Source organism: Pempheris klunzingeri, chromosome 21 (assembly GCF_042242105.1).
Source record: "Pempheris klunzingeri isolate RE-2024b chromosome 21, fPemKlu1.hap1, whole genome shotgun sequence".
Taxonomy (NCBI): Eukaryota; Metazoa; Chordata; class Actinopteri; order Acropomatiformes; family Pempheridae; genus Pempheris; species Pempheris klunzingeri.
Window position 1 is genome coordinate 12,572,264 of NC_092032.1, and position 12,954 is coordinate 12,585,217.

At 40.2% G+C, this 12,954-nt stretch overlaps 1 protein-coding gene across 1 annotated transcript in view; it reads left to right on the forward strand.

Moving 5' to 3' along the window:
- Positions 1–11,043, forward strand: part of vipr1b (vasoactive intestinal peptide receptor 1b) — a 37,795-nt gene extending 26,752 nt beyond the window's left edge. The window contains exons 6-13 of the mRNA XM_070852849.1: positions 1,313–1,445; positions 6,412–6,565; positions 6,715–6,775; positions 6,887–6,959; positions 8,320–8,411; positions 9,045–9,174; positions 9,551–9,592; positions 10,852–11,043. Of these exons, the coding sequence (XP_070708950.1) occupies positions 1,313–1,445; positions 6,412–6,565; positions 6,715–6,775; positions 6,887–6,959; positions 8,320–8,411; positions 9,045–9,174; positions 9,551–9,592; positions 10,852–11,043 (877 nt within the window). The remainder of the gene's footprint in view (positions 1–1,312; positions 1,446–6,411; positions 6,566–6,714; positions 6,776–6,886; positions 6,960–8,319; positions 8,412–9,044; positions 9,175–9,550; positions 9,593–10,851) is intronic.
- Positions 11,044–12,954: the final 1,911 nt, after the last annotated feature.

Below are 12,954 nucleotides of genomic sequence, written 5' to 3' on the forward strand. Positions count from 1 at the left end.
CGTACTTTTATAGCACCTTTCTAATCTTTTTCGACCACTCTAAGCACTGTAACACTACAATCACATTCAAACTTTCATACACCATTTATACACTGATGTTTGGTTGCAAACCCCACCATCAGGAGGAAACTAACCATTCGCATGCACTCACACACTGAAGCTGTGCTTCAGGAGCAATTTAGGGTTCAGTGTCTTGCCCAAGGACGAGAATGGGATTCGAACAGCCAATTTTCTGTTTGGTGGACGACTTTCTCTTTTGCAATCTGCTGTATTTGCTTTATCATAGAAATGCGGATTTGAGCAAAATGATCAACGAAAAGCAGAAACGGATGTGTTTAAAGACGAGGTCTCGGGTAAACACTTTCATAAATGTGAAGAAAAAAGATTATATTTGTGGTAAATTACTGACTATGAACCAAAATAGAAAATAATCTCTGTTGTTGTGTGGAAAATTATAGTCAGTGGTGACAAATATTGCTGCGTCGTCACAGCACCAGCATAGTGCATGGAAATTAGATCTCAAATTTGCCTCCAAAATGCAAAAAGACTCAAACGATTATGCCTGTCGTACCTCATCAGTTTCACTCTGCTGGGCTTTCTCGTCTCTCAGTATGCGCCTCAGCAGTTAGACTGTGATTGAATTCAAACACAAAAATGCTCTAAATATCTAAAATTGGCCAGAAATGCTGAAGAAAAAATTTAAGTTAATGACATAACAGTTTGCAGTGGAGACAGAATGAAAGAATTTTCACAGAAAATAACAATTGTCATTTGAAATAGCTGTGACAGTGTTAACAAGCTCTCCCTGGTTGCAAGATAAGGTTAGATGAAACTTTAATGATTCCCAAGGGGATATTAAGTGATTGGGCAGAACAAGCATTGGCGTCATAAACAAATGATAGGAGCTAATGGGAGGCTTGACACCACTGCAGACATTTGTTCCTGTCTCTCTCTTTAATCATTTAATTGTCTCAAGTATGATAATGTAATCAGGTAGTCAAGAAGTATTCAAAAATTGATGCTTGACGGTTTCAAATTAGTCTGATTAGTCATTTTGAAATCCATCTTTTGTCTTTATTGCCGTGTGAGGGACCATAAAAAGCATTCATTGGATTCTAAAGCAGATCCACCCACACGATGATAAAAGCAGCTAATGAGTGTAATTATAAGTTAAGTCAGTCTGTAATTTTCTGCCATTTTAAGCAATTAACTCCAAGGGCACTTGATAACTGGCATGACGGCTGTCTTTTTGAATTGTGTGTGTGACTCTTTGTCTTGTTTGTATTCTTGTATGTCGCTCTGTGCATCGCAGGAAGCTCCACTGCACAAGGAACTACATCCACATGCATCTGTTTGTGTCCTTTATCCTGAAGGCCATCGCTGTGTTCATCAAGGATGTTGTCCTCTATGAGGTTGGGGAGGTGGACAACTGCTCCTCAGGCTCTGTGAGTTAATTATCTAAGACGCTGATCTTTGCTGTGGGTGTTTTGAGACGAACATCTCAGGGATTTTCTGGTGTTACTGAAGCCTAAAGAAGTCAACTGCCTTAAGGAACTCAGTGGGACGCAGTGACACCACTTAGGGTGTGCAGACGTGATGCAGAGGTTAATTATCCACATTAAACCACTGACTGATTTCTGTAGTGCTGATGTTTGCAGGGGACAAGGGGGGACCTGAAATTGCTCCGTCAGACGACCGCTTTCATTACAACAAGAACAAAATCAAGTCAAGGTAGAGATTTGTATCATTTCATCAAGGTTTATAGGACATGTGAGCTTCAAGCTTGACTACCGGACAATCTGACAATTCTCAATATCCTCTTTGGCTACTAATAACTGAGTCAAGTGTGGTATTTTTTGGAATTGAATTACTGTATTATGGTGATTCAGTCTAATTGCATTAGTATATATTCTGTTGTTTTATTTGTGGGAATTGTTCATTAGAGCCTGACTAATACTGGCAACTGCCCAGGGCCCTCAAAGTTCCTCATTTACTGTGCTTTAATTTTCTGTGAGAGTACTCAGCACATAAACAATACCGATTAACATATAAAGGGCCTGCCGGTGGGTCCTAAATTATTACATGACCTTGTCGTGCTGTCTTAAGGGGGTCTCCTTTTAATAATCAAAGTTTTGTGCTTGTGTATGGCATACTTCTAAAATATTGTGTTTGGCCAAATAGCCAGACGGTATTACAGCATAGAAGAATCCATAAGGTGGCTTGCCCCAACACCTCTCAAGCAGCAGAATATTTGTATGAAATGTAATTGTTCCTTCGAATGCCCTTAAATAATGTCAGGCTCACAGTACAAGCCATTTATGCTTGGGGTTATAGCAAACCACAATGTTTGGATTTCTTCCCATCAGCTCTCTTCACCACCACCACCCCAACACATGTAGCTGAACCGCAGACCGGAGACCCCTGAGGCCACAGTCAGGCCTGTGAACATGAGGTTTATGTTACATGATGTGGCTACAAGACGAGAGGAGCTTCAGAGTGTGTTTATTGTTGAGCTCTCTGGCCGACTCTGTTGGGTTAATGGACTATTGGGCTGACAGGAGCCAGCCGCTGTCATGCATCGGCTGAAAAAGACATTATAGGACAGGTTTGGTGCTACGGTGCTTATCATGATCCCGGCATCACTTCCTTGTTGGCTCAATTACCGTGGCTTCCGCTCTGTGTGTGTGTGTAGGTGTTCTGCATGCTTGGTGCATTACCTTTCTCCTAGAGTTGGATGCTTGCTGTAGTGACCCATTAGATTCATTCATGCCATATCACAGTATGGAAGCTTAGAAATAAATTATTTAACTATGTTTGTCACTGTGTGTGCGTGTGCGTGTGTGTTTGCACGTGTGGCATCATTCATGCACATGCCACTGATGGCAGGCTTGTTAAAATGGAGCTCCAGCAATTTGTACTGATTTGCACACATTAGAAGAAGCAGAAAGGTTCAGACAACCCATCTGGGTCCATTTTCTTCCCCTCCCCATGCCAAGAGAAAATCAGTTTATATAGGCTACCAAATCCCTGTCAGCTCCACTGCTAGCTTATTTAATGAGCTGTCAGAAACCCAGAATACAAACACAGGAGGGAAAATTTATTGGTTATGTGTGTAAATGTGTAAATTTCCACTAGTAGGGCCATTTGTATTCTGGTACTGACTGCTGGTATGCCAGTATTATCATTGCATGTTTTATGCATTCACATAGTGTGTAAAATGTAAAAATCAATGCGTACATGCACTGTTCACAACACTTAATTGGTTAAAAATTGCTGATCACACAGAAATGCAGCAGTATCACAATGTAAAAATAAGTTACAGCTGCACGTCCTGCATTCGAAAGAATTAACAGTAATAGTAACATACACTTGAGCGTCAAAATAAAGGTAGAAGAATACCCTTACAACATTATTAATATAAATGCTCATGCATAACTGGCATAAGCAGCAATTTGTTAATCCTGCGAGTTTGTTTGATTTTTAATAATCCATAAGAAATTATAAACTCATCATAGGGTTAGTGTGCGTAATCAAAATATAGCTGTCAAATAAATGTAATGGTCTAAAAAATACAATAATTTGTTCTGAAATGTTGTAAAATGAGTAAAACTATATCAAACTGATAAAAGTTCTGTAAGACACTGAAATTCGCTGCAGTGTCATCCCAATAAACTGGTGTCAAATCAGTGTACTAAACTATGAATGAGAAGCAGTTTGACGTCCACTACTTTGGACTTCATTGATGATTAATGATGCTCACGTATCCATGAGGAGTTCGACTCCTCTGCAGGACTCAGGCATTTCACTTCAGTACATTTTTCATGTGACATTTCCCTGTTCATTCATCATTGTTAGCGTTTCATGCTGAGACAAAAGGCATGGTCTTTCCAGTGTTATATCATGACTTGATTGTCCTTGTTTTTGCTTTCCCATACGTGGGTTGAGCTCTAAAAAGACAGAAAACAATGGAGCTGTTCCTGTCATATTCAGATCCACTCAGTTATGTTTTTTATGTGTGCTGTCTTTTCCTCTCTGCCGTGCTATCTGAATGTCTCTATTATAATGTGATTCAGGCCATTCTTAATCACACTGTCCTTTTTATCCCCCCTCCCTGCTCAGCCAATGCCTCATATTTGCAACATCTGCTAAAGTGCTCAGCCCATTCACTCTCACAGGGTCATTTTTAAATGGGTACAGTATTGATTTTTCTCATGTGTGTGATGCCCCCCCCACCCCTCCCCACCCCGTAGGATCTCTGGGACGCTCATCCCATAACGGCACAGCTCATGGAGTCCACCTTGGACCTACACAGTGAAAGTGTGTCTCCGTGAATTGAGGAGGCTGTGAAAGAGCTACACGCATCAGCTCAGTGCATCCATTCCATTAGGAAAATGAACCTTTTGTACTTGTGTAGCAAGTTCAATAGCAGCCTCGCCAGCAGCAATCTGAATTTTGGATGAATTCACCGGCCCTGATGGAAGCATTGTGCTGCTGTGCTGTCAGCCAACCAGAATAGAGCTGATTGTGTTATCCTCTGTGGTTGTTTCAGCCTTTGTCTTTTGTCCCTTGCTTGCTAAAAGGAACATTTCGGCACTTTGCGTCCTCTGGAAAGATTTGAAGTTTATATGCTATCATCTGCCTTCTGTCAGTTTGTGAAAGGACCACAAATTCTACATTTGTAAATGATTAAATGGCAAGACTTCCCAATCAGGGCCCATAAATGCTGTAGTAATAGATGGCTTTACATGGGTTACTAATACTATAGATGAGTTATAAACCATATACACTGTTGCCCATAAAGTTGGAATAAAATGTTTTTTACCTCTTCTCATGAAATGATTGTGACAATGTGATTTATTCTTGATAAATAAAATGTATATCTTCTCAACTTTATTGATCAAACTCTTCCAAACATATCACAGTGAAACTTAAACCACAATTAACCTTTGCAAACTGTGTATTCAGGCTTTAACAAAATTGGGGGTATTGAACAATTACTCCAACTTTATGGGCAACAGTGTAGTAGACACAGCTTATTAATGGGTAAATAGGATAAAGAGTTTCACACTTTTACTTTTTTAATCCTTTTTCAAGAAAAAAAACTCACTCAGAACTTACTACTATTCCAAAACATGCATGTAATCACCCTCCTCCAATATACTTGTGGGACACACTTAGGAGTTCTTAGAGTTGCTTAGTCTCTTTTTTTCTAGTGAGCCATCGAGTCCAAGTTAAGGTTTAACTACATTATTTGGGTCTTTGATCTGATTAGCTAAAGATAACCTGTGATAGATGGTGATGAACGGATGATTCATCCAATCACCTGCCAAATATTTCTTTGGACTTGCCTGCACCTTTATAAGCACCGTCTATAGACTGTCCTCTGCATCGGATCATGTCAAGCGTTTGTGAATGATTTATTAGCCAGTAATATAGTGACTAGTTCGAATCTTTTATTCTTTTCATCAGCGGTGAACCAATTTAACAATTAATTTAATTTATTATTTCATTTCAGATCAAAGTCATTTATTGTACATACTGACATTATATTCATCATTCTGCTTTGTTTAAATGGCTCCCATGAGAAATCCCCATTATTGCACATATTTGAAGCAATGAAACTGCTAATGGTAGACCATAAAATGACCACTTTTGCAATGCAGAATAATCATTTTTATTACCTCACTATTATCATTTCTAATTCACTGAGAGCTCAGAGGTGGATTTTGTTTGATTAAGCTGTAACTGAACACTCAGAGACACGTCAGCTGACTTGTGCTGCCCTCAGTTTGCCATACGAGACGTTGTGGTTAACGGCACACTTTCTCCCTGGTGTTTGATAGAAAACTCATACAAATGAAGTTTAGCATAAGCTCAGTCAGGAAGACACATTCATTCTTTCTCTCCCTCTCTGTCTGCCTTCACTTTTAGCCGACTATGGATGACGCTCTCTCAGTTAAATTATCCAGATTTTGCCACAGTCTCCGTGAGCCAGTCACATTGTTGCTGCCAAACATTAAATCTGTTCTCCTCTCTGCTGCATTAAGCTCAGAGATATAATCGTTGCAACACTCCTGCACCACATTCAGCTTTAAGGGGTTTCACTACCACCTTAAAATATGATTACGTCATGATGGCATCTAATCACCAAAGACTCATTTCTCATGTTATTGTTATGCACAATGTCAATGTCAAAAATTAAATATCGCTTTTTAACTTTTGAATACAGGCAGCCTGTGCCTAAAGAGAAAGAAAATCAATGTGTGCATTCTTCCATTTTCTACATGCAGTTCTGTCCCTGCAGGGGATGAAATTGCTCTGTATCATCTTCATTGTAATCTTGTCCCTGTTCAATATTTATCCACTTTGTCATTGGGTGATTTATGCTTTTATGTCCTGTGTCATTACCAGGTTGGCTGCAAAGTAGTGATTGTGTTCTTCCAGTATTGTATAATGGCCAGTTTCTTCTGGCTGCTGGTTGAAGGCCTTTATCTCCACGCATTGTTGGCTGTGTCTTTCTTCTCCGAGAGGAAGTATTTCTGGGCTTACATCCTGATTGGCTGGGGTGAGAATGTCTTCTTTTTATGCCTTTATACGTACGTCTCTGCAGTGCTGGGGTGAGACCTCAGCTGAGGACAAACTACAACATGTGTGACCTGTTCCAGTGGGATATAATAATAACTGGTGTGCACTTTTATATCTTTTGTGTCCTAGGCGGTCCGGCGGTTTTCATCACAGCTTGGAGCATCACCAAAGCTTACTACAACGATGTGGGGTAGGAAGACACCAGGGGACTGCTACACCAGAGTCCAGTGCAATGTGTAGATCTGACTTTGCCTTGATTGCTAACATCTTGCACGTGAATATTGTTTTCGTGCTTCACCAGGTGCTGGGATATCATCGAAAACACTGATGTGTTCTGGTGGATCATTAAAACTCCTATTTTGGCGTCAATCCTGGTAAGTTTACAAGCCTTGAGCTTTTATTCATCACTCAAATTCTATCACATCAACATCTGTTCCGTTAGAGCTGTCGACACTCTCAAGTCAGACTTTTCCAAAGTAAAACTAATTGCCACAGAGGGGAAAAAAAATGTCACTTATCATTAGTCCACCTCACACTTATCTGTCAGTGTAATGTAGCCCTTGTGAAGGCTTTTGAACTTTTAGTATTCCTATTGAAAACAGAATGAAGAGGTTGGTACAACCTCAAAGCTCTAATTTCACATTGTACATTTTTCACATCATTTTCATTTTGACCCACAGGTCACCATCTACTTCGTTTTCACAGCATCTTCACAGAACACAGTATCAGCATCTACAGAAACATCTGTAGACAGATGCGAATAAATCGGCTGAATAAAGGAATGGCCACTCTTTGCCAATAAATAGCATTTATCTTTTTTGTATTTGTGTACAGATGAAACAAGAAATATTTTTTATTGTGATTTTTATTGAGCTTTAAAGGCAATATGATAAGGCAATATAGGTAGAAGCTAGCTGTGTGCCCCTGTTTCCTGTCTTTATGCTAAACTGTCTTCTAGTGAGCTCCTTAAGAAGTGTGTGTGTGAGTGTGTGTGTGTATTTCACTGTAAGTGAGAAGTGTAAACACTTTTATAGAGGTGTGAAAAGCAGGGTGGAGATGAGTTCAACAAGCTTGAGAAGCTACAATGGAGATGTTAAAAAAAGTAGATTATAGTAAAGGAGCTGCATCTCATTTTGGCACTGTTTTCTGTGAATAATTTTCATTTCCCATTTTCATATTCACATTTTTAAAACAATCATCAGGGGTTGCAGAAACATACTCTTTAGGTAACATCCCCCTCCTCAATCGACGTCTGCTGCCTTGTCGGTCTTTGATCGGCAGCAGGTCTCAGCACAGCAGCTTCGGATGTGTTCTTTCACATTAGGATCAGGATCAGCTCCATTTGTCTCTCTCTCTGCAGCGGCTGGCCGATGTTTGTGAGTGCATCGTGAACTGTGTGTGTGTGTGTGTGTGTGTGTGTGTGTGTGTGTGATGCGCTGGCTGTTTCAGAGGTCCATCTTAAATTAACAATTTAGAAATGCATTTAGAGTTTTCCTGCAGGGCAGCACCACAATCCAATCAAAGCAAGATGAAATTCAGCATCTAGCTTCTGTCATGAAAAGCATGTCTCAAACATTCCTCCATATCCATGAGGTAAAACCCTGAACACATGTAGAAGTGATTATAGAACGAGCTTGTATTCCATTTCTAATTGGAAAAATGTAATATTTTTGATTTATTTCATTAACCACCAGCACTAAATCTACCCCAATATTGTCTTTATATCCTCCACAGATGAACTTTATTCTATTCATCTGTATCATACGAATACTTCGCCAGAAAATCAACTGCCCAGATATTGGAAGAAATGAGTCCAACCAGTACTCGTGAGTATCATTTCACACCTTTTTCTTGCTTAAATTCGTATTATTCATTAGCTGAGGTACGATAAAACATTACAGATCCCTTTGAGTATGTTGGGAAAAATTGCAGCCACTTCAATGGTTTCTAACTTGGGTTAAATTCGGTCTGCATTTTCAAAGGTAAACAAAGATTATCTCGAACAAACACACCGAGTAGGACAAACAGATTTGTCCTGTGGCTACAGCTGGTGCTGTAAATTTATTTTTTTTCATGTCTCTTTTTAACTTCCTCTGAGCAATCTTAACTTCCTTGCCCTGAGTGTAGCAGGGATGTCCAATCCTTTTCAGCTTTAGAAAGGAAACTCACGTCACTCAGCACAGTAGTCTTTGCCCGCCAGCTGCTTTGCTCAGAAATAGAGAGCTCCTTACTTGATTTTCCCTGTGATGGAGAGCATCTCATAAACCAGCCGTAATGCATGAGCCATTTTCCCACTGACACTTTTAATGGTGTTTTTTTCCCCATCTCTGGTCCTCTGAGCTGAAATGTAAAATGAAAAGTACTCCATTGCATTTCATTATTGGCACATATAGAGACAGATTGAAAATTGGTTTCACCGGAGGTGGATATGTGAATGTGTTTTCCCTTTGTCATTTCAGGAGACTGGCCAAATCGACGCTACTTTTGATTCCATTGTTTGGAATCAATTTTATCGTGTTTGCATTCATCCCAGAGCAAGTGAAGACTGAGCTGCGGCTAGTTTTTGACTTGATTCTGGGCTCGTTTCAGGTATAATTTTGACTTTTAAGGAAGAAGTGGTTATAAAGAAACACACATTCAGTGGCAGTGTTACCACTTAAAACCTTGGAGTTATTTCAGTCCATCAAATTATGAGCAATGATGGAGACTACAGCCAGATAGCACAGCTGCATTACAGACTGTGTGGAAGCCAAGGAGGCACATTCCTCCCATCATTCTTCTCATCCCTCTCTCATTAGCACTATAAACCATTATACACTGTGCATTGTTTTTGCCAATGAAATCCAGTTATATGTCTCATAAAATAGCAAACAGTTGTAAAAGCAGGATGAATAGATTTAACTGGAAATTTCACCATGACACACACTGTTATTGCTCTCTTATCTGTGTTTGTCTTTCCATGTAGGGGTTTGTGGTTGCGGTCCTTTACTGCTTCCTCAATGGAGAGGTAGGTACCCCCCTCACAGCGACGTATGACCAGTATTTGTGTAACACACTGTTTAAACCTCAGGATTTCCATCCAAAGACGGAAGCCCACAGTGCTGTCGTGACTCTCAGAAAATGACTATCTGTAGTTTTGTTTCGGTGCACCACTTGCATTCACACACAGTGCTGAGAAGTGGATTAGATGTGAGTGTGAGTCAGCCGTCTGTCCTCCCTTGGACCTCCTCGCGGCATATTTTCTGCGCTCTGCCTGCAGGGTGGGAGGGCTGTAAAAAGCACAGCCTTTTTGGCATGGAGCCATTCAGTGATGTATGCAGAAGCTCTCCGTGGGCACATTAGTTATGTTCCCAGTGTAGGGCCAGATTTAATCATGGTGATGGGCTGGATGGCAGGGCTTGACAATATGCTGCCTGAATTTTAATCTGGTGCAGTTTTTCTCTGTTAAGTGTAAAACCTTGGTGGTGCGGTCGGACTCATGCCAATTGTTTGTCAATTAGAGGAATGTCAAGTCACAGAAGAATACATGAAATGTAAGACAGAAATCAAACAAAAGGACAAAAAATCCCAAGATTGTTCTCCATCCTTTATCTCTTCAGCTTTAGTTTCTGTTGTGGCCATGCCTAGTTTTTCTTTTCATGAACATAACATGCATCATGTACTGGACAGCTTTTCCATGTAAAGAGGTACAAGCTTACAGATTGTCAAACGACAAATGTCAAAGCTTTTATGACCTTGGCAAGCTCTGGATCATAGTTGTATAAATATTTCAGAGATGGTTACTCAGTCTTTGGTAACTCTATCTAACTGTCTAACTATAGAATGCAATTACAGTTTTAATATATGTAGGTACCAATAAAATACTTTATCTATTAATGTTATTAACACCAGTGTTCCAAACTTCACTGATGTTTCCCAGTGCTGAAGCCTGCAGGTGCCCATTATATACAAAAATACTGTTTTCTTCCATTGTACCTACATTTACTTATATTGTGATGTGTATGGGGGGTAATTGTTGATAAAAGGTAATGCATGGGAGTGAAAGCTCACTTTAATAGAATAGCTGATACATAAGCTAACCAGGCCTAGCCAGTTATATGCAGTATTGTTGTGAATGATTCATTATTGTAGCAGACCACTCACCAATTCACCTCCCATGTAAGGTATATTTTCAGTTAATGTTAATGAGGTATGCTTGCTGTAAAATGAAATTTACATGATAAATTGTAAGCTGTATTTAAGTGTTATTGTTTTAATCCATTTTAGGTCCAAGGAGAGATCAAGCGGAAGTGGCGGAGGTGGCACCTGCAGAGATACATGGGCTCCGACACTAAATACCAACATCCGTCTATCGGCAGCAGCAACAACTTCAGCACCCAGATCACCATGCTGACACGATGCAGCCCGAAAACACGCCGGGGTTCATCCTCCTGTCACGACGACCTGCCGAGCATCTGAGTCACTCAAACAGTGATCCAGACATATATGCTGTATAAAATACTGTCATGCCAAACATTAGGCAGAAAAGACACAACATATGAAAGCTCTTGAATAAAAAAAAAAACACACTCCCTCATTTGCACATCCACTGTGAGAGGATGAGTGTGACGTGGGCGACGGAAAGTGATGAGAAAATAGTGTGACTGAAATCAGCTTCTGAGCTGAGCTATAATCTCCACGCTTCTTTAAGTTTAACTGACAAAGACACAAGCTTCACAGGCACAGCCTTTGCACAATTGAATGAGAAACTTCTTGTCGTTGCGTTTCATGGTTCAGAGCGCAAGCACAGGTGAATTTGTGAGTCATATCATTATGGATAATTTATTCAGTCGTTATTAAGTTCCCTGTGTGCTCACTTAACCAATGGACAGTACAAAATGCCACATGTTAATGGGGTTAGGTGATGGATCCCAATGTGACCTGCACCATCACACCCGTAATCTGATGTAATTATGCACCGATTAAAAATCACTTAGTGGATTCCTGCGGCTCCAAATGAACAAGGCTGGTGCAAAAACAAATGCTTTAGAAGAAAAGGAGCTTTTTTTAAACATGAAATCTCATTTTCATATCGTTACAGTGCGTGTAGTGACATCACAGGCAAAGAAAAGTACCAGAAATGCATTATGGGGCTGTGTTTGAGCACTGAATGTGAGGAACATATGTTTTAAAACATTTTAAGTAACAGAAAAGAATGTAAAAGAACAAAGCAGTCTGCATTCGTTTTCCTTACTTTGTAGGAAAACAGAAAAAGAAAACCGGGCTGATAACCAACAGGAAACTTCGTTTCCAAAAAAACACATGAGGCTTCAGACCGGGTGACCAGTGTGATGCTGATTCACACTGATGGGTTTGGAGTACAAATGCCCTTCTCTGCACTATCACTTTCATGAGAGACTGATTGCCCTTTGCCTTCCCTTTCGTCAGTACAGCCCTCCCTCTTGTTTCGTGTGATTCTGAGCCTGTGATGGGGATAATGCTTTTTACTATTCGACGCACTCTGACAGTTTTGCTCCGATCACTGACGAGTGCCTGATTTCAGTGTTTTAAAGTGAAGCTTTCAGTCAGATGGGCTGCACAGCAACTCTGGAGAGGAAATGCCTTTAAGCAATTCAGCCCTTGAATGTTTACATTTTCTTGGAAGGAGTCATTTAACCTTGTACAGACAAGTATCCAATGTAAAGAAAATTAATTGCTATGGATTGTTGTGTGACTGCATTGTGGCTGCAATATCAGTAATGTGTCACTGTGATTGTTATTTGTTTGCGTTACTGCAACATGTGGGATTCAGAGCCTTGCCAGGAACATAATATTCTCTAGAAGAAGCTTGTTTATGTAGCAGTCTATGGCTCAGTGTTAGCATAACAGCTGAATAAAAGGCGTTGCAGAGCATCTGACTGTAAAACAAATGCTTTGGGAGACTCAGACTACAGCTTTAACTCCTAAATCCTCCATTTCTAAAAAAATATTTCCTGAATCTTCTTCCTGACTTGTCAACTCATAACTTCTCCTCTGGAGGAGTCTGAACCAGACAGGTCGGTAGAGACTATGTAATACTATGTATGTAAAGCAGAGCAAGGTGACAAGGATGACTGGCCCTGTCACAGTGATGCTATCATTGTGCTTTTCAGCTTACAAGGTTGGACTTCAAAGTCACTTTCATGTTCATGCAAGAAGGAGCATCCAGAAGGTCCAGCTTTACCTGAAAATCATCTCAACCCACCTCTGATTTAAAGGGTCACCACAGAGACTCGTGAAATTAAAGAACACGTGCTAATGATGATGAGCAGCAGAGGCCTTCATATGGGATACGTGGTCGGTGAAAAAAGCTTGAAGGAATAGTTCGATATTTTGGAAAATACACTAATT